The sequence below is a fragment of the Zingiber officinale genome, unplaced genomic scaffold (assembly GCF_018446385.1).
Source record: "Zingiber officinale cultivar Zhangliang unplaced genomic scaffold, Zo_v1.1 ctg232, whole genome shotgun sequence".
Lineage (NCBI taxonomy): Eukaryota > Viridiplantae > Streptophyta > Magnoliopsida > Zingiberales > Zingiberaceae > Zingiber > Zingiber officinale.
Genome location: NW_024589907.1, coordinates 421,073 through 448,244, shown reverse-complemented (window position 1 = coordinate 448,244; position 27,172 = coordinate 421,073). Strand labels below are relative to the sequence as shown.

The window sequence follows — 27,172 nt, the reverse complement described above, 5'->3', positions numbered from 1 at the left end:
TTAAAAAAATAACATCGACATATTGTCTAGCACAACGTTTTCATATCTTAACAAAAAGATTCTTTTCTCTTTTTTTTTTTTTTTTTTTTTTTGCCTTTTTTAATAAATATATTAGTACATTATCAATTATAAATTTAGTAGATATTATCAGTAAATAAAATACTTTCTATCACAAAAGATGAACAAATTCCACTAATTAATCAACTTAATTACATATCATAAATGTGAAAACGCCATATCAACAATAATACTGATAGTCTACAAATTTAGATTAAAAAAATGACATCAAAAGCACATGGTTGGGATGCACGATCTCACATATATGTACACAGTTAAAAGCACATAATCGAGACGTTAACTCCATATAATGACACCATAAAAATCGAACCATGGACCTCTCGATCACGCTTGTGCCCCCTGTTATGCTACCCCCTGGGGACGACCTAATTACATTTCTTTAATTAGCAATTTTGAATCGTCAAGCTAAGGAACTCTTGATACCAATTGGCCGAGAGCTTTGGAGTCCTCACTTGTGTTTCATAGTCGACGTGATAAAATCCAAACCTCAAACTATACCCACATAACCATTCAAAGTTATCCATCAAAGACCACATGAAATACCCTCTCACGTCAGCACCTTGCCTACAGCCAAAATTAATCATCATTAGTCATTAATCAAGCTCATTAAGATCACAATTAATAACAAATAAAATTAATTAATTAGTTAATTATACCTCATTGCTCGATGCAAAGAAGTGAGGTAGGTTTGTAAGTATTCCACTCTCTCTTTATCATTTAACAGTATTTTCAATGGAGTCCTATGGTCACTCTTTTGTGGATATCCTGAGTAAAATTTATATTTCTTAAATAATTTTATATAAAAATAATAAAAAATATTGAAATTCTCATCATTAATTTTCGCATGTAAGATAATTAATGAGCATATATACTAACCATTTTCTGTGATAAAAATAGGTATATTTTCGTATCTTTGCTTCATGTACATCACGATCTTCTCCATGCCACGTGGAACTACAAACATGTCTTTCATAGCTGTCTGTACGTGTAAAAATAAATAAATGTAAATGAAATATGAATAATTTAAATAGATGCATAAGAAATTAAAGAACAGATTATATATTATATTGGAGGTGGATCTCACGAAAACAATTTTAGCTACAAGATTTTCATGATATTTTTATTTTAGGGAATATTCCTATATTAAAAATATAGGAAGAAGATGGTGAATTTATAAGACGGCAGATTTATATATTGGCATGATTTTTTTTTAATAGAGTCTAAAAATATTATATTTTATAAGGGTTCGGACTCAAAATAATAATATTATACTATTATAGAAATATATAATTTTTTTTAACCAAACAAATAGTATCAGAGTCAGATCAAATCGTGTGTGTGAAATATATATATATATATATATATATATATATATATATATATATATGAAGGATTTACATTAAAAATTTCTCATTCATGCTTTGACATAGAATTAAGATATAAGTTGAGCTAATGAGTTAGCATAATTAACTTAAACATATTGTCAAACATCAAAAATAAAAGATTATTGGTGCATTTATCCTCAGGTTAAGGTTGATCAGTTTGATTAAGCTTGAGTTAGGTCAAGCATGAATTTCCATGTTTGGTAATGTGTGAGAAAGAAGTTAAGTAGGTCAAAGGATGACCGTATACTTTTTTGAGAAAGTCTTAACTGAAGATTAGACAATGAAAAATCTTAACTGGAAGTTAGATGACAATAAAGTCCTAGTTGGAAACTAGACAATGGAGGTCTTAGCAGGGCTAGGTAAAGGAAAGTCTAAGTGAGCCAAAAAAGATCACATGTTAGCAAATGAAAGTCCTAACTATTAGGATCGTTGCTAAAGGGAGTGAATAGCCTATAAATTTTAAATTATAACTTCTCTTACTTTCTACTTCAAAAATACACACATTAGTTAAAAAAAAAATCACATAAAGAGAGTAAGGAGACTAAGAATTTACTTGGTTTACATTCTAGATTGTTGCTAATCTAAGGCAATATTAAGTGCACTATCAAGCTCCTTCTTTGACAAGGGTCGGAGACAGAGTAGCCCCTTACAGTATTTGAAAACAATATTTGTAAATACAGAATTGGAAATTGAAAGTACAAAATGTGTAGAAACCTCGAGCATCAGGGGCTCTTTTTATAGCCTTCTGGTTGAGATATTTGTTTGCTGATGTGGCACATTTTGAGCGCCTGGAAGTAGTTTAGGTGCTTCGACTCGGTCGAGTCGATCCACTTAGCAGCAGGTCACTTAATGACTCTAAATGGTTTCAGTCATTCCAAATAGTTGTATATGATTCGGGCGTCTGAAGTCTGTTGACGTAGACTCTGTGCTGATCCACTTTAGCAAAGGCTATGCTAACGTGGCCGCCCATCAAGGCATTCAGAATGGTCAACTTAGAAGTTGACTATTCTTTATTCTGATTGCATGGGTGATGCTCACGACATCCAGAATTGAGCTCACCTGAACTCAACTCCGTCCTTCTCCTCTAGCAGGTCTTTCTCGGTTTTTTATCCTTTGGATGCGCCTCGCGCGCCCTTCTTGCTCTACTGGTATATTTTTCTGCAACTCATCATCCTCGAACACCAAGCCCGTCGGTTCCCTTACCGTGTTATCCTTCTTGCTTGTTGCATCTTCCTCTCGACTTCTTATGTTCCTAAGTTTCTACACACTTAGACACACAACATCAAACACATATGACATAATTTAACTCAGTTGATCAATATTACAACTAACTGGGGTACTTACAATCTCTCCCTTTTTAATGTACATCAACCTGAGTTAAAGTTAAGAGAAATCAAACAATAAATGATTTATGTTAAAATAATTGAAAACATGAAATTTTACAATTTACTCCTCTTCTAAACTTAACACCCATTAATTCTCCCCCTTTGATGCACCAAAAATATGGGTAAATAAAATGAAAAAAAAGATAGAGAGAAAAATATGTGTTGGATCGAGAAGCGCTAGAGGAGGGGGAGGAGGAGGAGGAGGGGGGGGGGGGGGGGGGGGAATAGCGCTCGTGGCTTTCACACGTTTCGGATTCAAAAAACTCGACGAGAGTAGGCAGCGGGATAGAAAATAAAAACAAAACACGAGGACACCAAGATTTACTTGGTTCGGAGCCTTGGGGGACTCCTTCTCCAAGGCCCACGATCGTTAATCGCTTTTGGTGAGCAACAACTATTATTTCGTAAAATGATTACAATCTTCAAGTACAATTAACAATAATAAAAATATACCAACGACAAGTGTAATAGCAGATTCAGAGCTCTGGGTCATCGGCGTCAAGTTGTAGCTTCGTCAGAACTTCTCGTTAGCAGCTGGTTGCAGAAAGGTCACTTTTTAGGTTCTCTCTTAAAGCTATTGTTCCAGACCTCTTATATAACCTACTGAAGGCGCCTCCAAGCCTATCTGAGGCGCCCCAACTTACTGAGTTAACCGTGCGGATCTGAACAGAACTGGTCGCAACTTATCCAGTTGAAGGCGCCTCCATCAACCTTTGAGGCGCCTCCAAGCTTGTCTGACGTGCCTCCAGATCCGTCCGAGGTGCCTCCAGCCCTGATGTGTGCGCTGCATCTGCCATGCACCCGAGGCGCCTCAAGCTCCATGAGGACGTCTCGGGTACTATTTGTTGGAGGATCGGTCGGCCGGCTTTAAGGGGGGTTGGATAGACGGCGCCCCCAAATACTCGCTTCCTACGTATTCGTTAGTGCGCAAGCGGAAATACAAATACTAAAGCAATGAATACGAAAGCTAGAGACAAGGAAAAGAACTAGCAAACCAATACACGTCAATTTACGTGGTTCGGAGATGATGCTCCTACTCCACGGCTGTCCGTAAGGTGGACGATCCCGATCCTTCAGTGGATTAGCCCCCGGAAACTCTGGCTATCTCAAGTCGCTCCTTGTGGGTGGAGAAACCTCACCACAACACACCAAGACCTCTTGGATTCCACAAACACTTGAGCACTCTTGTGACTACTAATTAGGCTTTAACCAAGTCTAATTTCGTCGCCTTGGCCGGCCATACCAAGCTCCTTCTTATAGAGCTTGGAACAAATCAGAACCTGATTTGCCCGTTACCAGTCGACTGGTCCTTGCACCAGTCGACTGATGCCAGCCCAACGGCTCTCTGCTACAGTGCATCAGTCGACTGGTCCATACACCAGTCGACTGCTACAGTACGCTACAGTAACTGCTACAGTGCCGCTACAGTAAAACCCTAAAACTAGGATTTTACTCCGAGTACAATCTCTCATGCACTCGTACCCTCACGACTCATTTGACTCTTCTTTGCAGCCTTGACCTCTTGCCTTCAAGCCTACTTCCTTTGGCTCTCGTCCCTCGGATGCATCCAAGCCTGCGGCTCGTCCCCAATGCCATCCTTCGCGTATGCCTCGAAGTCGCTTCCCTCGGCCCTTGTCCTCGCTGCCTTGTCAACAGTCCCTCGGATGCTCCATCCTTCACCGGATCCGAAGCCGTCAACCTGAGTCATATGTGTCACCTGCAGTCCTGCACAACTCAAGTACACATATCAAATAACAAGGGTAAACCTAACTTAAACCCTTTGCCCAAACACCAAAATACATGGTCCCGCGGACCATTGGGATTGCTCCAACAATCTCCCCCTTTTTGGTGTTTGGCAATACGTTTAAGTTAGGGAAAACATATAGCAAATAAACATGCTAATACAATGGAGTTACGATGCCAAGGCTACACACTTGGACTTACTCCGCCGAATGGACTTACGTTGCCAAGGCTACACACTTGGCAACCGCCGAATGGACTTACGTTGCCAAGGCTACACACTTGGCAACCGCCGAAACAATGCACCAAGCATTGGAACCTATCACAAGGCTCCCCCTACACCTACGCTCCCCATTGAGCTAGGATTTTATCACAGGGCTTTTTAAGAACCTATCCCAAGGCTCCCCCTACGCAAAGGCACTAAAGGTTTTCCCAACTAAACCTTAATTCTCCCCCTTTGCCTAACATCCAAAAAGTTCTCCAACAATATCCCAATTGTTGAAAATTTCTCATCCAAACTGACCCTAAACTCATGTATTAATCCCCCTTGGATCCCATACATCTAAACAAGTTGAAATGGTCAAGATCAGCGCTGAAAAACACTTTCAGGCTGGTATCAGTCGACTGCCCTAAGTGCCAGTCGACTGCCCCCTTCGACAGAACCTTACAGAAACATTCTGTAGTCGAAATCTACTGTTACCAGTCGACTGGTATCATCACCAGTCGACTGGTATCGATAAAATGAGCTTACAGAGACATTCTGTGCTCAAAAACACTGTTACCAGTCGACTGGTATCTGTACCAGTCGACTGGTACCCTATTTATGAAAAAATCAGCCTTTTCAGGCCAACTTCAGAAATGCACCAGTAATTCCCTAGACCTCCAAAAATTCCCAAATTTTGTGGAGAGGTCTATTGTACTAGTGTCTACTTGGGAAAAATATATTACAAAATATATCTATCACCAATCCCAAGATTGACACAAAATCCAAAACTAGCTAAAAAGTTCAATTGAACCTTGACCTAAAGTCCTAGTTTTGGCTTCCTCTTGATGTATTTGCCCATACCAACCCACAATGCATCCCTAGCATTGGTTTATATGGCATCTATACATCCAAAACCATTTATCATGCTATATGAACCCAAATGTCATATTTCTTGCATGAAACACAAACCATGTGTGCCAAATCCCTAGGTTTGAGACTCAAATCCATCTCCAAACCTTTTGGCACACTCCATGACTCCTCTAGACTCCCAAGTAGTACCCACCTGAGATCCATTGGCCATGGGTCCCAAATTGACTCTTAGAGCTCCCCCTAGAGCTCTTAACCTTAGTCACCTTCCTAGGTGACTCATCCACAATGGCTAGGCCACATTGGTGCACTTCCGGTAACACTTGGCCTACAAACCTTACCTTTTTAACCTTGGACACCTTGTCCTTGGTTGATTTTTCCTTACCTTTAAATGGCTTTCCCTTGCCATTTATTGACTTCTCCTTGCTATAGTCATATGCAACCCTAGCATAAGACTTTCCCTTAGCCTTGGAGACCCTAGATTGGTATCCTAGACCCGATCTATCATTGTTGGGTCTTTGACTACCCAACACCATACTTAATCCCTTAGATCCAATAGTGAATCTCTTAAGGAATTTCTCTAACTTATCAAGCTTTCCCCTTAAAGCTTGATTCTCCTTCTCTAGGTTCCTAACCCTAGAGTTAATTTGTCCACCTTGGACATTCCTAGACCTACCCTTCCTAGGCATGTGTCTCCCCTTCTTGGGATTAATGCCTTGGTTCTCCATTACCTTCTTCTCCTTAGGTAATGAGAATTTAACGTGTCTAGGTCTATCATGTATAGGTCTCCTAGGGTTATGATCTACATTAACCCTATTCTTATCATGATATTTAAATCCAAAATTTTTCATTGCTACATAATGATAATCATTATTTTTCCTAGCATGCTTGGAAGAATGAAAATTTGAATTACAATTCAAATTAGGATATACCTCCCTTACCCTTGAAGCTTCCCCTTGACTTGAGCTCCTCTTCTTCTTTTCCCATTTCTTTAGATGCTCCAACTTCTTGAACTCTCCCTTCCTCGAGCATCTTGTGTGGTAGTGTCCAAGTTCTCCACACGTGAAGCATCTAATGTGCTTCTTCTCCTTCTTCTTCCTACAACTCAAATTAGATTCTAAAGAGATTGAATTGAGTTTAGGAGATACCTCTTTCTTACCCATAGGACATCTACTCTTGTAGTGTCCCTTCTCATTGCAATCGAAGCACACAATGTGGTCCTTTGACTTTGCTTCGGTGGAGGTGCTTGCTAGATTAACCACTTCCAAGACCTCTTCTTCTTCTTCACTTGCCTTGGAATTTTCTTCAATTATTGAGGATGTAGATGATGCCTCATCTTCCTTCTCCTCCTCGGATGTTGAGCATGGCTCAACTTCCGGTTGCTCCTCCTCCTCTTCTTGAGCTACTAAGCCCATCTCCTTGGGCTCCACATCCGATTGGTCCTTCTTCTCCTCTTGGACCACTTCATCACTTTCTTCGGATTTTCTTTCTTCTTGTGTAGGCATGAATTCCTCCCATGGAAACTTCTTCACTTTGCTCCATAACTCATGGGCGTTCTCGTATTTACCTACACCACTTATCACATTAGGAGGCAATAAATCAATTAAAATTGCTATTACCTTTGAGTTTGCCTCCGATCGTGAGGTTTGCTCCTCCGTCCAATGTCGTGTTCGAAGCTTCTTTCCTTTCTTGTCCTTTGGGACTTTGAATGGTTCATTTACCACCATCATGGTGTCCCAATCCGTGTTGAAGAAGATCTCCATCTTCTTCATCCAATAGGTGATGTCCCCAAGGCTTCCTCCTTCAAATTTTGGAGGGACAATCAACCCGGCCATCTTATGCTTCCTTGGCGGTTAGTCCAACGAAGAGCGTCCTCGCTCTGATACCACTTGTTGGAGGATCGGTCGGCCGGCTTTAAGGGGGGTTGGATAGACGGCGCCCCCAAATACTCGCTTCCTACGTATTCGTTAGTGCGCAAGCGGAAATACAAATACTAAAGCAATGAATACGAAAGCTAGAGACAAGGAAAAGAACTAGCAAACCAATACACGTCAATTTACGTGGTTCGGAGATGATGCTCCTACTCCACGGCTGTCCGTAAGGTGGACGATCCCGATCCTTCGGTGGATTAGCCCCCGGAAACTCTGGCTATCTCAAGTCGCTCCTTATGGGTGGAGAAACCTCACCACAACACACCAAGACCTCTTGGATTCCACAAACACTTGAGCACTCTTGTGACTACTAATTAGGCTTTAACCAAGTCTAATTTCGCCACCAGCCATACCAAGCTCCTTCTTATAGAGCTTGGAACAAATCGAACTGATTTGCGTTACCGTCGGTGGTCCTTGCACCGATCGATGCCACCAACGGCTATCTCAGCGGCACTGCTACGGTGCATCGGTGGTCCATACACCGCCTGATCGATGACGCTACGGATCTTGTGCGATCTTGCTGATGCCGCTTCATAGAAACCCTAAAACTAGGATTTTACTCCGAGTACAATCTCTCATGCACTCGTACCCTCACGACTCATTTGACTCTTCTTTGCAGCCTTGATCTCTTGCCTTCAAGCCTACTTCCTTTGGCTCTCGTCCCTCGGATGCATCCAAGCCTGCGGCTCGTCCCCAATGCCATCCTTCGCGTATGCCTCGAAGTCGCTTCCCTCGGCCCTTGTCCTCGCTGCCTTGTCCACAGTCCCTCGGATGCTCCATCCTTCACCGGATCCGAAGCCGTCAACCTGAGTCATATGTGTCACCTGCAGTCCTGCACAACTCAAGTACACATATCAAATAACAAGGGTAAACCTAACTTAAACCCTTTGCCCAAACACCAAAATACATGGTCCCGCGGACCATTGGGATTGCTCCAACACTATTCATCTGATGCTAATCTTGCTCCTTTGTCCCAACAAAACATATTAGTCCACAAACCAACTACATATCCTGCAAAACAAAATTAGCACACACAATAAACATAATAATGTGAAAGTTTGACGGTCACGGACTGTCTAGTTCTAACTTCGGATTTCTAACCGAAAATCCTAGGTCGAACCGACGTCTACTGTTCCCTCTTCCGGAGAACGCATCCTCACCTACTCCTCTCGGGAGAGCATACCTGATGCCAGTCCAGTCCTTCAGATCGACTGGACTTTCTGCTTAGGGTTACCACCCCTAGGGGTTTTCGCCACTTAAGGTTACCACCCCCTAGGACCTAAGGTTACCCCCCTTAGGATTTCCACCACCTGGGGTTACCACCCCCTAGGACCTAAGATTGCCGCCCCTTAAGGTTTTTCTCTACCTAGGGTTACCACCCCTAGGATCTAAGGTTACCGCCCCTTAGAGTTTTCTACCTGCCTAACCGCAATTAGGACTTTCTGCAAACTTATTCATACATATCCGATCACAAAACAACTTAACTTGAACCCTTTGTCATAATCAAAATATCGATTCGATCGTCAGATGCTTCCTGCACCAACAATCTTTCCCTTTTTTATTATGACAACACAGTTCAAAGTTAAGTGAAAATAAATAAGAATTTTAAACATAAATAAAAAATTTTTAGAACTTATGCCTCTCCTTATGTTTAAATTCTAAATTCTTAATTCTTAATTTAACTTTGACTCTTCTCTCTCCCTTTGACATAAATCAAAAGGAATAAGTAGAGAGAGAACTAGAAAATATCCTATGTAATTTTAAGCTCCTCCTGAATAGTAGCACTTAGTAAAATTTAGTTTTGAAAATACTTAGCCTTTTTTTAAAAAATATTTTCTTCTAAAAATATTTAGCTAAGAAAATGATTTTTTTCCTTTTTTTTTTTGAAAAATATTTAAAAAAAAAACTTTATCAAGTACATAGCTTTTGAAAAGATTTTTAAGAAAAACTTAGTTAAGTACATTGAAACTTAGTCAAAAAAATTTTCAAAAACTTATTTTTCTAGATACAAAAATATTTGAACTTAATGAAGTATTTGATGTTTATTTAAAAACGATTGAATTTCTTAAAAAATTTAACTTAATAAAAAAAAACTTGACTCCCTTCACTCCCCCTTGTTTAATGCCTTAAAAATTTTGAGGATCCTTGAGTCCAAACATGTATTTAAACAATAATAGAAGTTATTATTTACCTAATTTTCCATCTCACTCATTCTAGATTATCAAGCATGTTCAGCTTATAAGTGAGTATGAGACGTTGTCATTAATTTTATTAATATTGAAATGATATTTAAGATAAGTTTGAGTTGGAATTTCAAATGAGTAAACATTTGAAATTTTAAAGATTTTGACAATTTATTAAAAATTAATTTAGTTTGTAATCATAATTTAAAAATATGATTTAAGAATTAATTAAGATTTTTTTTTAAAAAATGATTATGAATAAGACTTTGAATTAACTATAATTTGAAAATATAATAATTAATAATTTGAAATTTAATTATGATTTAAAAATTACAATTTTGTAGATAATAATTTTGAATTTTGAAATTATTATGATTTGAAAATGTTAATCTTGTAGATGATGATTTTGAATTTTAATTATGATTTGAACATTTTAATTTTGTAGATGATGATTTTGAATTTCAATTATGATTTGAACCTTAATAATTATCATTTGGATTTTAAAGATTGAGTATTATTTGAAACTTAAGATTAAGATTTTGAAAAAAAAATTAATAATGAATGATTATAAAATTAATTTAGATTTTTAAGATAATTATTTAAAATATTTTTAAATTTATTTTTAAAATGATTTTAAATCATTTTTAAAATAATTTTTTAAATAATTTTTAAAAGGGTTTTAAAATGATTTTTAAATAATTTTAAAAGGATTTTTATAAGGATTTAAAAATGATTTTTAAATAAATTTTACAAGGATTTTAAAATGATTTTTAAATAATTTTTAAAAGAATTTTTTAAATGATTTTAAAATAATTTTTAAAAGGATTTTTAAATAATTTTTAAAAGCATTTTAAAAGTATGTTTAAAAGGATTTTAAAAGTATTTTTAAATGATTTTAAAATAAATTTTCAAAGGATTTTAAAATGATTTTTAAATAATTTTTAAAAGGATTTTAAAAATATTTTTAAAATGATTTTAAAATAAATTTTAAAATGATTTTAAAAATAATTTTTAAAATGATTTTTAAAAGATTTTAAAAATGATTTTCAAATAATTTTTAAAATGATTTTGAAATAATTTTTAAAATGATTTTTAAAATAATTCTAAAAGATTTTTAAAATAATTTTTAAAATGATTTTTAAAAGAATTTTTAAAATAAAATTTTAAAAGCATTTTTAAAATAATTTTTTAAAAGGATTTTAAAATAATTTTTAAAATGATTTTTAAACTAAATTTAAATAATTTTAAAAATGATTTTTGAAATATTTTTAAAACAAATTTTTAAAATGATTTTTTTAAAAGGTTTTTAAAAGGATTTTTAAAATAATTTTTAAAAGGATTTTTAAAATTAATTTTTAAAAGGATTGTTGAAATAAAATTTTAAAATTATTTTTAAAATAAATTTTTAAAAGGTTTTTTAAAATAAATTTTTGAAAGAATTTTAAAAAGATTTTTAAAGTAATTTTAAAAGATTTTTGAAAGTTTTTTAAAAGGTTTTTAAAATAATTTCAAATGGATTTTTTAAAGGATTTTAAAAGATTTTTAAATAATTTTTAAAAGGATTTTTAAACGGGTTTTTAAAAGGTTTTAAAAGGATTTTTTGAATAATTTTTAAAAAGATTTTTTAAAAGGTTTTAAAATGATTTTTTAAATAATATTTAAAAGGATTTTAAAATAATTTTTTAAATAATTTATCCTAGATTCATCTCATCTGATTCTAAGTTATCAATAATGGAACTTTATATAATTTTATGAGATGATTATCTTTTAATTAAGATTATTTCTAAGGAGTAATTTACATTTGAGTTAGACTTAGGTTTTCCAATTAGTTAATTAAATACACATTTCAAAGATTGACTCTCAGGCTGTGGCGAGGCACTAGGCCTTCTTGGGTATGAGATCATCCACCACTTCTAGACAGAGCCTTTTAAAGAAATCATATATTTAATTTCCTTTTTTGAAACCCTTGGGTTTAACTAAATGATCCGGCGATAAGAACAGGGGACTCCCGTTCTGGGGAGTCAAAGCCACGTGGAAGTTAAAGGGCCAGGTGGTCGATAGGAGAAGGATGGACCGACCGGACGCCCGAGAAAAGGTTGGATCGATAGGCTGACCGGAGAAGGGTGGGCCGACCGCCCGGTGTCTAACTGATGGCAAAAGGCGCCCCGGCAGGAGTCGGGGTTCCGGCGCTCATTGAACAGGATCGTAGGCCCGAGCGGATGGCACGGTCGGCCGAAGACATAAGGTAGCATACTGCTAACAGTCTCCACAGAGCACATTACCGAGAATCTCCCAAGTAGACCACTATATATGACCGGCCGGACGTAAGGCGAGTGCTGGCCGGCCGGACGCCCAGCAGGGAGTAAGGAGAAAAGGACAAGGGACATCTTCTGACAGCGGGCATACTCTATAATCCGGCCATACTCCAAATCTTACGACAAGGGGTTCCGCTGTCCCATCGAAGACGTGCTTGGACTGTAGCAGTATGGTGTCAGGTAAGCTTGCTGACAGGCCCTTACTGGGGTATGGGCTGAGGACACGTATTTGCCTAGGTATGTGTGCCTGAGCTCCTTCCCAGCTCTATATAAGGAGCTTTGCACTTCACCAGAGGTACGCATTGTCTGATATTCGACGCCACTTCTTCGTTGTCCACTTACCTGACTTGAGCGTCGGAGGGTCGTCGCCGGGAACCTCTTCCCGGCCGGACTTCTGTGCAGGTTCGCCGGAGGTCCGTGCGGACAGTCAGGAGATCTACGTCAGCCGCTTGGAGAGCGCCACGTGCCCAGCGTCCGTTGATTCAGCTTTCGGACAGGATCACTAAACAATTGTAAATTACGCCTAGGTCCTTAATCTATCCTAGTCTAAGCATGTTTATCATAAAAAAAATAAACAAACATCAAACAATTCTATTTTATAATAAAAATGATCTTTTAATTGGCTCCCCCTAGATCATAGCCTCGATAAGGTTTATCAAGGTAATGAATTTGATCCTTGGCGACCCAATATTGTCCAAGTCCAACTTAATTAATCAAGTAGTTCGACTTTGGGACCCATGCTTGGACTAAGTTTCTATTATTTCTATTTACCAGTGATAAGTAAGACTTATATTTGTGTTTGGTCTTAAATCCAAGTTTGGATTTGTTGTAAACGACTCGTTGTTTTCCAAGAATCATATTAAGATTCTTGGAACCCAATGTAAATTGTTCCAACGTATCTTTCAGTTCTTTGACTTGAGTTTTCAAATTGAAATTTTCTTCCTTAAGTTGTTGGACTTAAGTTGAACTTCCAGTTTGAACTGACTCAGTCAAAGGACTCGAGTTAGTCACTTCCTTAAGGATTGTTACCTCCTTTTGGAGTGACTTAACTCATACGTTGGATTTAGCTAATTTCCTTAACAAATAAGAAACTAACTTTTGTAAATCGTTTACTTGAGTACCGATGAATAGAGAACTTATAGTGGAGTTAGGCCCTTTGGAAATGGATACGGAGTCGTGGCTTCGCTCGGATTCGGTATCTGATTCGTTCTCGGTTTCAGTCTTGAACTCAGACTCGGTTTCGGCAACATGTGCTAGTACCGGTAGAGCGAATAGGTTTGCTTGTTCTTCTTCGTCGGATTCGGATTCGTCTGATGACTCAGACCATGTTGCCTTCAACACCTTCCATCTTTGGTTTGGTTCCATTGTCTTGATTGTACCTGCAAATAACGCAACACCTTCCTCAGCCAGAGTAGTATCAGTCTGCTCATGTAATAATTTGTCTATTAAATCATGCTTACTTACTTTATTGGAAATACCTTCGTATAGCTCAATCAGCTTCTCCCATAGCTCTTTTGCACTAGAGAAGGGGCCGACGCGGTTCAGCTCCTCATTGGTTAGGCATCGCTGAAGTGTATATATTGCTTTGGTGTTTGCTTCTACTTTCTTTATGAGTGCAGCATCCCAATTTATGCAAGAAACTAGTTCTCCAAAGCCGTCGAGTGGAAGCTCGAGTCAGGTTTTGATGATTGTCCAGACTTCAAAATTTGTTTGGAGGTACGACTCCATCCGGCTCTTCCAGTAGCCGAAATCTTCTCCGGTGAAGAGCGGAGGTCGGGCTGTACTGTAGCCTTCTTGGAGTGTCATACAAATGAATCTCACACACAAAAAGGAAAAAGAAATGAATATCCCAAGACTTGGTCTTGGATTAGTAGTGCGGAAGAAAAAATAACAATTCACTAATTTTAGGGAAAAAATAATAAAATATTAATAAAATAATAAAAAAAATATTATTTCAAACTTTTGAAAATGTGATATTTCGCTAATGCCGACCAATGGTGAAAAAATGAAAATGAATTTTTGAAAACAGTTTTGGAGGGAAAAAGAACGAAAGACGTTGCGTTATTTAACACAAACAATATCTAATTTTCTTTCAAAATAGGAACCCCCCACTTGATTGGTGGTTTCACCAAATCAGAGCAGCCTAGCTTTGATACCAATTGTTGGATCGAGAAGTGCTAGAGGGGGGGTGAATAGCGCTGGTGGCTTTCACGCATTTCGGATTCGAAAAACTCAACGAGAGGAAGGCAGCGGGATAGAAAATAAAAGCAAAACACGAGGACACCAAGATTTACTTGGTTCAGAGCCTTGGGTGACTCCTACTCCAAGGCCCGCGATTATTGATCGCTTTCGTTGGGCAACAACTATTATTGCGTAAAATGATTACAATCTTCAAGTACAATTAACAATAATAAAAATATACCAGCGACAAGTGTAATAGCAGATTCAGAGCTCTAGGTTGTCGGCGTCAAGTTGTAGCTTCGTCGGAACTTCTCATTAGCAGTTGGTTGCAGAAAGGTCGCCTTTTAGGTTCTCTCTCAAAGCTGCTGTTCGAGACCTCTTATATAACCTGCTGAAGGCGCCTCCAAGCCTGTCCGAGGTGCCTCCAACTTACCGAATCAGCCGCGTAGATCAAAACAAAACTGGTCGCAACTTATCCGGGTAAAGGCGCCTCCATCACCCTTTGAGGCGCCACCAAGCCTGTCTGACGCGCCTCCAGATCCGTCCGAGGCGCCTTCAGCCCTGCTGCGTGCGTTGCATCTGCCTTGCACCCGAGATGCCTCAAGCTCCATGAGGGTGCCTCGGATACTGTTCATCTGAGGCTAATCTTGCTCCTTTGTCCCTGCAAGACATGTTAGTCCACAAACCAACTACATATCCTGTAAAACAAAGTTAGCACACACAATAAACATAAATAATGTGAAAGTTTGACAGTCACGGACTGTCCAGTTCTGACTTCGAATTTTCGACCGGAAACCCTAGGTCGAACCGACGCCTACTGTTCCCTCTTCCGGAGAACGCATCCTCACCTACTCCTCTCGGGAGAGCATACCTGATGTCAGTCCGATCCTCCAAATAGACTGGACTTTCTGCCTAGGGTTACCACCCCTAGGGTTTTTCGCCACCTAGGATTACCACCCCCTATGACCTAAGGTTACTCCCCCCTTTAGGATTTCCACCACCTAGAGTTACCACTCTCTAGGACCTAAGGTTGGCACCCCTTAGGGGTTTCCTCTACCTAGGGTTACCACCCCTAGGACATAAGGTTACCGCCCCTTGGGGTTTTCCTCTACCTAAGGTTACCACCTCCTAGGACCTAAGGTTACTGCCTCTTAGGGTTTTCTACCTGCCTAACCGCAGTTAGGACTTTCTGCAAACATATTCACACATATTAGATCACAAAACAACTTAACTTGAACCCTTTGCCATAATTAAAATATCAATTCGATCGTCGGACGTTTCTTGCACTAATAATATGAAATTTTTTTCTAGGGGATATTTATATAGTATGCAAGTCTATATAGTTTTTCAAGTCGTTATTAAAAAAATGAATTTCTTATAATTAAACATTAGATTTTCTAAAAAAAGAACTTCTTAAAAATATAAAAAAAATTAATGTACAACATAATCAATCTGATCATAGAATATATTTTTTATTTTATTAAAACAATATTTTTTATATAAATGAGTATTTTTTTGTAAAATAAATATTTGAAATAAATTTTGACTTCTAAAACTCTTACTAATTTTTCTAAACATTCAAAATCAGGTTAATTTTGGATAAATCAAATTTTTAAAAATTAATCTATGAAAATTTTTTAATTTTAAAATTTCATTTTTAGTAAAAAAAATCATAAAAATTTATGTAATTGCTGAAAATTTTGAAAAAAATACTAATAGTTAACATATTTATTTATCAAAAAAATTAAACATAAAGAAAATTGAACAAATTTTTTTTGAAATATAATTTTATCAATAATGTTAATAAATAAAACAAATTAATTTCTAACAATTAAATCTGAGAAATCTAACAGGTAAAAATGTATTTTGGAATTTAATATAAATTTTTACCAACTGGATTGATTAAATATTTTCTAGGAATATCATTTTTTGATACTTCTATAATTTGACCTTTATAATTTTTAACATACCAATTAGACCCTCTATAATATCTAAGGGGGTGTTTAGTTCTTTCCTAGGAATAGGAATCGGAATGAAAATCATTGTATTGTGGAATGAGAATGGGTATGAGCATGAATATCACTCTTAAAAGCAATGTTTAGTTAGTTGCATATTTTCTATCGGAATAAATCAAAATTTTCTTTTTTACCCTTAAAGGAAAATAAGAGAAAAAATTAGATGTGAGAGAAAGATGAATGTGAGAGAAAAATATGATGAAAGAGAATGATAAGAGAGCAAGTATGATGAGAGAGAAAGTGTGATGATAAAGAATGAAGAGAGAGAAAGTATGATGAGAGAAAATAAGAAAAGAGAGTGTGATAGGAGCGAGCATGATGAGAGAGAAAATATGATGTGAGAGAAAGTATGATGGAAGAGGATGAAGAAAGAGAAAATGTAATGAGAAAAAATGAGGAGAGAGATTGAGGAGAGAGACAGTATGGTGAGAGAAAGTATGATGAGAAAAAAAGAGAACAGCGAGTGTGATGGGAGAGATTGAGGAGAGAGAAAGTGTGTTAAGGAAAAAAAGGAGGGAGTGTAACAAGAGAGATTGAGGAGAGAGAAAGTATGATGAGAGCGGAAGTGTGATGAGAAAAAAAAGAGAAAAGAGATTGTGGTGGGAGAGATTGAGGAGAGAGAAAGTATGATGAGAAAAAAAAAAGAGTGCGATAGAAGAGATTGAGGAGAGAGAAAGTGTAATGAGGAAAAAAAAGGAAAGAGAGTGTGATAGGTGAAATTAAGGAGAGAGAAAGTGTGTGATAAAATGATGAGAGAGAAAATATGATGAGAGATAACAAAGAGAGAGAAGTGATATGAAAGAAAAAATAAATAAATATATTTTAATATTTGATATTAAGGGAGAAAATTTTAGTTTTAGGTCAAGGATATTTTTGAAATAAAGGAAATTTTGATTGATGAAAATAGGGTAATGGCTCATTGAAGGGGTGGTACATGGGAATGAGTTATTACCCAATTTCAAGGATTCATTCCCTTATTTGTATTCCTATTCCTATAATCTAAACATTAACAATGACAATCAATGATTCTCATTCCCATTCCCCACTCCTATTCCCCTAAATCAAACACCCCCTAAAATTTGAAACTTATAAGAAGTTTGAATTTGAATATGTATGATTCATTTCTAACATTTATTTAATCTTTTAATTTCTTTATTTTTAATCTTAATTTTATCAAAATCTTCTAATAAGCATCCATAGTCTTTTTTTGAATTTATATATTTGGTCCTAGTTTTACATAGAGTTCTAGACAATATTTTAATAGTATCATGCATTTTATCAGAAGGTAAGAATTGTACCTCACTTACTGTGTTGAATTCATAGGTGAATGCTCATCCCTCGTCGATGCTCTCTCCTGAACGCTTTCATCGTCTTTTTCTTGGTGGTTGGCCTGAATTTGAGGGGCGTCCTAAGGCAATCGCCTTATAATTTTTTCTATTTATTTGATAAGTATAGATTTACTATTTGAGTGCATATTAATATATTATATGTTTAATTGTCTTAAACTCACTTACTGAATGTCCGTAATATAATTTATAGCATGAGAGATTTTGTGATTAGATCATAACTAGTGATTATCTCTACATGCGCAATTATGAATATATTAAAATTTCCCTAGTCATCGAATTGGTGCTTTCGGACATCATCAATTATGTAAGACTAGCACGGGTCATACTTCTTGGTTCAACTAAGTAGCTATTTTCTCATTGGTTGGAGACATTGGGATGTCGAGAGTTAAACGTGGATGCTGGTTATGGTAACTAGTTCATTAGAGTGACTCATTGTAAGACTTCATATGATTTTCTACATATATATAGATATGTTTGTGAAGTTTTTACTGTAGCACGAGTGCAGGTTTCCTTCGACTTGAGGTATATAAGTCATCTTGGTCATGAAGACTTATACTTTGACATCTTAAGCAAGTATCTCATTGAGGTGTGGACCTGGGATAATTGAGTATAAGTTGAAGTGTCTGAAGGTGTTGGATAGCCCACAGAGGATTCACCACTTCTTGCGAGGAGATGTATACCCTATGGTCACTCGTTAGGATTATTACTCAAAGTATTTGGCTAAAGCATCATATGTTAAGAGTGCGAAACTTTTGTACACATGTATAAGTAATTTAAATCCGCAGAATGAGGAAGTATTACTTGGGCTAGGTGTGACGTAGTCAGCCTAGTGGGGACAAGACATATAGACCATGTCCTGAACCAAGTGGTTATAAGACGAGTGAAAGGAACGAGGTACGACTCACTATAGCTCCTAAACTAAGTGGATATAAGACAATTTCTCTTCTCCTCTCCCTCTCCCCTTTCTCTTTGCCATCGCTAATAAGGGGAAGCTTTTCCCCTTGTTGTCGTGACCACCACAAGGAAGAAATCTCTTCCTTGTGTGCTTATCTTCCCCTTCCTCTTGATCGCTCTTCTTCGCTTATGGCTAGTAACTTCCGAAAGAGAGGCTTATACTCAAGGAGTTATTTTGAGGAGCTCAGTGTGGATACGAATAGAGGCAAGATTCGACAACGTCGCTACTATTGATGCTCTTCTCATTACAGGTCATCCGTAAGGCATACCTAGCGTAAATTTTATTTACATAAAAATTTAATTATGCGATCATTTTTAGCATGTTATATCCTTGTATGCGTGTGGTGCATGTGATGTAATAATTTAGGGATTATTATTATTTTATTTTCTGCTGCGCATATTTACGAAACGTGTTTTAGCACACTCCGCATCGGGCATATCCCAACAGGCTCGAGCTTGAGTTTTGATATTTGAATAATATGTGTGAATGAGAAGTCAAGTGGGTCAAGGATGATCAGAGACTTGACTAGCAAAGAACTAATTAGAAGTTAGGCAAACGAGAATTCCTAACTACAGATTAGACAAATAGAAGCCCTAGTAAAATTAGGCAAATCTAGTTGAGAACTAGGTTAAGTCAAAGGTGGGTTAACTGAGAGATAAACACTTGGCACAAGTGAAGTCCTAGTGGGACTAAATAAACCTAGTTGGGGACTAAATAAACCTAGTTGGGAACTAGGTTAAGTTCAAGGTAGGTTAGCTGGGAGCTAAACACTTGGCACAAGTGAAGTCCTAGTGGGACTAGGCAAACCGAATTGGAAACTAGGTTAAATTCAAGGTGGGTGGATTAGCTGGGAGCTAAACACTTGGCACAAGTAAAGTCCTAGTGGGACTAGGCAAATCTAGTTGGGAACTAGGTTAAGTCCAAGGTGGATTAGCTAGGAGCTAAACACTTGGTACGTGAGAAATCCAAGTTGGGAATTAGGCAAGGGAAAGTCCAAGTTGGTCAAGGATTGAATAGACACTTAGTGAAGAAGTCAGAGCAGGTCAAGGGTGACCGGATGCTAGGCAAAGAGAAGTCTCAACGAGTCATGGATGGATTTAGAGTTGAGCTAAGCTCAGGTTCATATTTTAGGCATGAGTAATCAATTAGCCCAAGTTCAATCAATTAGTGGATCTATTGGGAGTGTGTTCACAAAAGCACAATGAGGCTCTGGATCGATTGATGAATCGATCATGGCTAATGTTAATCAATCAGTGAATCGATTGAATATAATTTTCACGAAGCACAGAGGCGTGGTGAATAGATTGGGTAATCGATTCAGTCTCTCTCAATCGATTGGGTAATCGATTGGGAGAAGCTTTCTCGCCAAACTGAATCGATTGGGAAGGTGTCCAATTGATTGGGAGTTTTGTTGCGAGAAAACAGAAGCTTGGTGAATCGATTACATAATTGATTCATCCGAAAGTGAATTGATCAAGTGATCGATTGGGAGAAGTAGAAAAAAGTCGTTGCAAGATTTGGACAACTAGATTGAATCTAATTTGATTTGGTAATCGATTGGAAGACCTAAATCAACACAATAAAAGGATTTCACAAAGATTCAAACACACTTCTTCTTCTCTGCTATTCTTCGCCAGTTCTTGAGGTTTTATAAGAGAAGTGTTGCTACACTTGACAACCGATCATGAGGCAATCTAGTGCAATAACAGATCAAGGGCAAGGTTCTTCATTGTTGTATTTATTTTTTTTTTGTTCTTGTTGTACCCTTGCTGTATTTTCTCATGTAAGAATTTGTATGAGACTTCTCCACCTCCAAGAAGGAGATTTTCATTGTGTATTTGTGAGTGAACAATGAACCCTTGGATTAGTCACCTCAAGGAGGTGGAGACCTAGTAAAATCTAATGAGTTAGCATTGCTTCGAGTTTCCACTACAACAAATCATTAACGAAACGATTGGAGCTAATCACCCCCCTCCTGCTCTCAAAGTTTCCTAACACCTTTGTCTTTTTCTTTTCCTTTATTCTTCAATCTGGGGCGGTTGTCCTTGATATGCTCTTCTTTATTGTAGTTATAGCACCTCACTTTCCTGTTTTCTCGTACTTCTTAGCTTATGTCTTATCAAATTTGTTAGTTATAAAAAATTTATTTAATTTTATTACCATGTATTCTTCTTCATCTTTGTCAGGTGATAACTCTGAATCTAGTTCAATCTTCTTAGCGTTTAAAGTGATATTATTGTTTGACTTTTCTATGTCTTTAAATTCTGCACATCTGGATTATTGTAATTCCAAAGTTGAAAATAACTCTTCTAAGTACTTATCTCCAAGTCCTTCAAGATGTAGTAGAAATCCACTATTGATGTCCACTCTTAGATTCTAGGAAAGGCATTGACTACTGTATATCAGAGGGAATCCCAATTAGACATCATTTCTCTGAAGTTGGTTAGTCCAGTGATCAACTTCTTGATCTTTGCATGTAGTTGAGCCACCATTTCTCACCTTTTCATCTGAAAGTTGGTTAGTTGATTTCAGAGTAGGTCACATCTTGATAGTTTGGCCTCCGAGCTTTTTTCATGAAGCTTTAGAAACTTCTCTCAGAGTTTTTTAGCGGTGTAGTAAGTGTCAATTTGGTTGACTTCCTGAGGTGATAGTGTGCTTAAAAAATGGAATTCTACTTTACCATTAGCTACAAAGTCATTATGTAGGTACTCTTCCTTTTCTTCTTTGTTCTTATTCTTTGGTCTTCAAAACTATATTTAATTATTAATAAGACATCGAAATAGGTTTTAAAAAAATATCTCCATTCGTCGCTTCTAAAAAGTGAACTTTCCCTCGAACTTTGGTGGGTTAATGCTTGATCCGACCATTCTTCTTATTATTTTAGTCAGTGGTTAGTTCTTCTAAGACAGTTGGGCTTTGATACAACTTGTTCGGATCATTCTTATTATCGAAGAAGGACCATTCTTCTAGAGAGGGGTGAATAGCCTGTAAATTTTAAATTATAATTTCTCTTGCTTTCTACTTAGCAAAGATACACATCAGTTAAAAAGAAATAACATCAAGAAAGTAAGGAGACTAAGGATTTACTTGGTTTACAACATGGATGGATACTAATCCAAGATAATATTAAGTGTATTATCAAGCTCCTTCTTCGATAAGGGTCGGAGGCTAAGTATCCCCTTACAGTGTTTGAAAATAATCTTTGAGAATACAAAATTGGAAATTAAAAGTACAGAGTGTGTATAGAAACCTCAAATATCAAGGGCTCTTTTTATACCCTTCTGGCCAAGATAGTCATTTGCTGATGTGCCACATTTCGAGCGCCTAGAAGTAGTCTGGGCGCCTGGATTCAGTCGAGTTGATCCAATTGGCAACGGGTCACTCAATGGTTCTAGATGATTTCGGTCATTTCGACCACTTGTATGCAATCCGGGCACCTGGAGTCTACTGATGTGGATTTATGCTAATCCGCTTCGACAATTGCTCTGATGACTTGATTGCTCATTCAGGGCACTTGGAATGGTCAACTTAGAGGATCACTATTCTTCATTTCTGGTCACATGGATGATGCTTCGGACATCCAGAATTAAACTCACTCGAACGCAACTCTGTCCTTCTCCTTAAACAAGCTTCCTCTCGGCTTCTCATCCCTCAGATGCGCCTTGCACACCCTTCTCACTCCACCGGTATACTCTTTCGCAGCTCCTTATCTCTTGGATGCATCGAGCCCGTTAGCTCTTTTTTCATATCATTCTTCTCACTCACTGCATTTTTCGCTGAACTTCTTATGCTCCTAAGTTTCTGCACACTTAGACACAAGGCATCAAACACACAAGACCTAATTTAACTCGATTGATCAACATCAAAACTAACCCAAGATATTTACAATCTTCTCCTTTTTAATATGCATCAACCTGAGTTAAAGTTAGGGAAATTAAACAATAAATGATTTATGTTAAAATGATTTAAAACATAAAATTTTACAATTTAGTCATCTCCTAAACTTAACACCTATTAATTCTCTCTCTTTAATCACATCAACAAATATGGATAAATAAAATGAAAAAGATAGAGAAAAAATCTATAAATTTTTCTAGTGGATGTTCATATAGTATGCAAGTCTATATATTTTCCAAGCAGTTATTTTCAAATAAATGAATTTCTAGGAATTAAACATCAGATTTCCTTTTAAAAAAATTGAATCGATTGGCGTGGAATTGATTGACTAATTGATTCAACCCTTATGTGAATTGATTGGACAATCGATTCAGAGTTTTTTCATAAGAGCACACTGGGAAATGATTGGGCTGAAGTTTGATTGATTGAGCCAATCAATCAACTTGTTTTAGCGAGAGCACAAAAGGTTGTGAATTGATTGAGAGAATCAATTATGCCCTTCTCGATTGATTGACCTTATCGATTGGGACCTTTGTCAAGAGAGAATAGAGAACTTGAGAATAGATTGTGTAATAGATTGTGTTGTTTTCTCTCGTGAATAGATAGCTTCTAAATTGATTGGAACAATTGATTAAAAATTATCAAATCGATTGGTATAATTCATTAATCGATTAAGGGTTTGAAAAAGAGTTGTTCTACATATTGTTGGACGATTAATTGACGTGACAATCGATTAAGAGAAAACCTAATCGATTAGGAGGCGAAAAGCAATTCGAACAACATCCATATAAAAGGAAGTTCATCAAGAGTTTTGGCCGCCAGTTCTCAGGACCCTAAGGAAGAAGTGTTGTTGTATTTCCAATCGACCAAGAGACATTTCTATACAACAAGATAATAATTCAAGTAAGATCTCATTGTAAATTGTTTACTTTTATTTTCACTTATATTCTTAACTTGTATTCTTGTTGTATTTCTCGTGTTTGAGGTTGTATAAGACTTCTACGTTTCTGGAAATTAAGTTTTTGAAAAGGAGTATGATCATAATGGAGTTGTGTGCATGGTGTGAATTTTTAGATCAGTTACTTTTGATCAAGTAAGTTGGATGTGTTAGTATTGTGGAGATCAAGTAAAAGAATCTAGAAAATATAAAGAACCTAAAAAATTCTAAGAAGTCCTCAAATAATTATATAAAATAAATTTCTCTCACCTTTTTTCCAATGGGGACTCCGTTTCTTTCTCCGGTGGTGAGCACGAGGGCATCGCCTTCGGGCCCCACGGAGCCACACTCCGGACAATCTTTCACATAGAGACTCGTATAATGATTTATTCCAATGAAGTCCAATTTACTTTGCAATTTTCTCTTATCACTCCCTGAGAACTTTGGCAATCTGGACCCTAAAATTTGCCTCATTTCAGAAGGATAATCGTCGCGGATAATGGGATCAAGAAACCTTCACCCAAAAAAATAATGAATTATTATTTTTCCTTAACATTTTTTTATGCATAATTAAGAGAATAATTAAAGAGTTAATTAATCAATTACCATGGAGCATTAAATGCTAATGCTCGCTGAGAGGCCTTGTAATCCTCCGTTATATTCCTGAGTGGCTCAAACCAAGTGGCCGATATCGCAATTCCAATAGCACCTTCTTGTTTTCTCTAATTTCATAAACTTTCAGGGGGTAAAATGCCATAATTTTGATATTCTAAATTGTATTTAGAAAAAAACAAAACAATTTTCCTATACCTGATACTTGCTTCGGTACGTTTCTACTACCGTCGCATGGGCCAAGATCATGTTGTGAGCCGCAACATAAGGCTCGGTGCTAGAGTCGCCCGACCGACAATCTCCAAACCCACGCGAACAACGGTTGGGAGGAAACGATCCGAGTCGATACCCGTAAGTGACTACGATGTTGGGTTCGTTGAAAGTCGTCCAATACTTAACCCGGTCGCCGAATTCCCTAAAACATATGTCTGCAAACTCTTCAAATTCATCCCTGGTAGAAAATAATTTACACACACTGTGAGCTTCATTTTTATAAAAAGATTACGATTTTTTCTAAAATATGCAAAAAGGTGCTCACTGTAGTTGTGGGTTTAGCCATCCACCGTATCTGTCTTCGAGCTCTTGTGGAATGTCATAATGATTCAAGGTAGCAAATGGCTTTATTCCTAATATTTTATTTTTAAAAAAAATAAAAATAAATTCATTAAAAAAAATAAAATTAATCAATTTTGGATTAATAATTTTGTGTTTTTAAGATTACCTTTAAGCAACAAGGCATTAATAAGTCTGTTGTAGAAAGCAATTCCTAGTGAATTAGTTCCTCCAAGCCTCCCTCCTGCCAAATTAAATTAAGAAAATTAATTAATTAATTAAAATTAAAATTAAAAGAATAAAAAATAATATAAAAAAATACTCACTAGGTAAAATTCTCGACCATGATATAGAAAATCTATATGCATTGACTCCAAGAGATTCCATTAATTCTATATCTTCCTGTGCATAATTAATATTTTCACTCAATTAAATCATATTAATTAAAACAATAATAATTAATTAATATTTTATGCATTATTTAGAAAACTATTGGCACCGTGTAACGATGGTAATGATCGTCTGCTATTTCTGCATTGCTACCGTCCCTTACTCGCCCTGAATATATAATAAATAAATAAGTATATTATAATTATTCAATATATAATATAATTATATACCAGGAATATGTGTGAGTATATCCCAATTGCTTAAGCTCTTATTGTCTTCGGAATAGGCTCCCTCGATCTGTATATATATAAAAAAATATGTCATATAATGCTATAAAATTATAAGAAATAATGATTCTACCCCCTATCTCCCTCCTTTTTCAGGGGTTGGAATGATATTTCTTAAATATTCATACCTGAAACGATGAAGTTGCGGTGCCAAAGAGAAATGAGGAAGGAAAGTAGGTCCGATCAATACAATCAACGGAGAAAGAGAGCATGCCGAGCACGATGAACAATTGCATTAGCAATCTCTTGGTCTCCATTCGCTCCGAATGAAATAACAAGTCTATTGGATCGGTATGTCGAAAACAAATTATATATCGACAATAAAATCCCTATAAACCAGAAGTCAAGGGGAAGGGAGATAGATCTGCACTAGTTATGAATTTGGCCTTGTATGCAAATGCCCAACTGTTTGTCCGTGCATGAATTTGGCCTTGTATGCATGGGAGCTGCTAAAGGATTACTATTCTTAGCATAAAATCAAAACTAAAAGTAGAAAGAAAGAGGATACTTTGTCGATTGATTGCTAGCTTACCAATCGTGAAGCTGACCTATGCGATCATCTACTCGGTCGATGATGGTTCCCGACTATTCGGTCAAGGCTGCCCGGAGCTAATTAACTGTCTTTACAGAAAAGATCAGAAGAGGGAATAGGAGGAGGAGGAGGAGGAGGAGGAGGAGGAATTAAGCATAAGAATACATACAACACATCACCGTCAATTATTGAAATGCCGGCACCATATCTTTATTAATTTCTTTTTCAAGTAAATGCCAAATTACATCACAATAATGTCTTCCATGTCTTTCTTAATCAATAATTTTGAGTGGCTGAGAAACTTTCAAAGTTATCCATCAAAGATCATATGAAATACCCCCTCACGTCAGCCCGGCCCTTGCCTATCACCCAAATTAATCATGATTAATTAGCCAATAATCAGACTCATTAAGATCGCATTTAAATTAATTGTTAATTACCTCATTGCTTCGTGCAAAGAAGAAAGGTAGCTTTGCAAGTAATTACCGGTTTTCCAATTGGGACCCCCTTCTTGTCTCGAACCGGAGCCGCAAACCCAGCCAGTAGGGGTCCCACGACGTCACACGCGGTAAACTTGCAATCTTTCACGTAGAGACTCGAGTAATGGTTAATTCCAATGAAGTCCAGTTTGTTTCGCAATTTCTCCTTCTCGCTCGTTGAAAACTTTGGCAATCTGCCCCCTAAAATTAGATTGCATGGCATCATTGGACGCATAATTCCCGATCGGGTACAGATAGGTTAGGGTTCTAGATCTGAGACATGAGATATAGCCTAAAGTAATGTCTAACCTGCCTCAACTGGTCGGGTTTCCGCAGCCCGGTTCACATAGCCAGGCCTGACACTTTCAGTAAGGCAGCTCCTGGTCGGCCCTTAAGTGATCCAGGCGTGAAAGATGAGACGCTCGCCACAGCTCATCTCCTTCATCAAGACTCGAGCCAAGTGTCACACCCGAACGATTATCCCGAGCCGACCGTAACTAAAGCCGGGCGAGACAAGAAGCACTAGGCGACAATAATATCAGGGAATCGTAATCTCCTGTCAAGAAATAATTATCATATGTCAGAGAATATTCCAATGATCTGCTATCATTTGCAAATGTAACCTTCTTTTAACCAATAAGAGGGTGCCACATGTCCTCTATCATCCAACAAGCCCTGACACCCAACATTCTCTAACATCGATCAGGTTCCAAAGATACGTATTGTCATATAAAAAAAGAGGTCTTCTCCCTTGAGCAGGTACGCGGACGCACACATTCGCACTCGTCTTCTACAATTCTTTTTTCCTTCGTACACTATTCTTCTAGGAAAAAAGTACCTGACTTGAGCGTCGGAGGGTCTGCGCCTGGTTTCTAAGACCAAAGAATATAAAAGAGA

At 37.1% G+C, this 27,172-nt stretch overlaps 1 protein-coding gene across 1 annotated transcript; it reads right to left on the bottom strand.

The window, feature by feature from the left end:
- Positions 1 to 184: 184 nt before the first annotated feature.
- LOC122037079 (beta-glucosidase 18-like) lies at positions 185 to 25,970 on the bottom strand. Its single transcript, XM_042596552.1, has 13 exons — positions 25,797 to 25,970; positions 25,393 to 25,710; positions 25,208 to 25,274; positions 25,087 to 25,145; positions 24,914 to 24,989; positions 24,757 to 24,831; positions 24,574 to 24,661; positions 24,234 to 24,486; positions 24,030 to 24,145; positions 23,694 to 23,937; positions 955 to 1,057; positions 735 to 843; positions 185 to 642 (listed from the first exon to the last, which is right to left on the bottom strand). Exons 2-13 carry the CDS (start codon positions 25,519 to 25,521, stop codon positions 462 to 464), a joined length of 1,500 nt encoding a protein of 499 aa, XP_042452486.1. The 5' UTR covers positions 25,522 to 25,710; positions 25,797 to 25,970; the 3' UTR covers positions 185 to 461.
- Positions 25,971 to 27,172: the final 1,202 nt, after the last annotated feature.

What these genes read in the sequence shown, in the direction of transcription:
- LOC122037079 (XM_042596552.1), bottom strand. Translation starts at nt 25,521, where the DNA reads ATGGAGACCAAGAGATTGCTAATGCAATTGTTCATCGTGCTCGGCATG. An exon ending in CGTACCGAAGCAAGTATCAG is followed by an intron (nt 24,146 to 24,233) that starts GTATAGGAAAAT and finishes TTATGAAATTAG; the next exon opens with AGAAAACAAGAAGGTGCTAT. An exon ending in TTAGCATTTAATGCTCCATG is followed by an intron (nt 23,938 to 24,029) that starts GTAATTGATTAA and finishes TTTTGGGTGAAG; the next exon opens with GTTTCTTGATCCCATTATCC.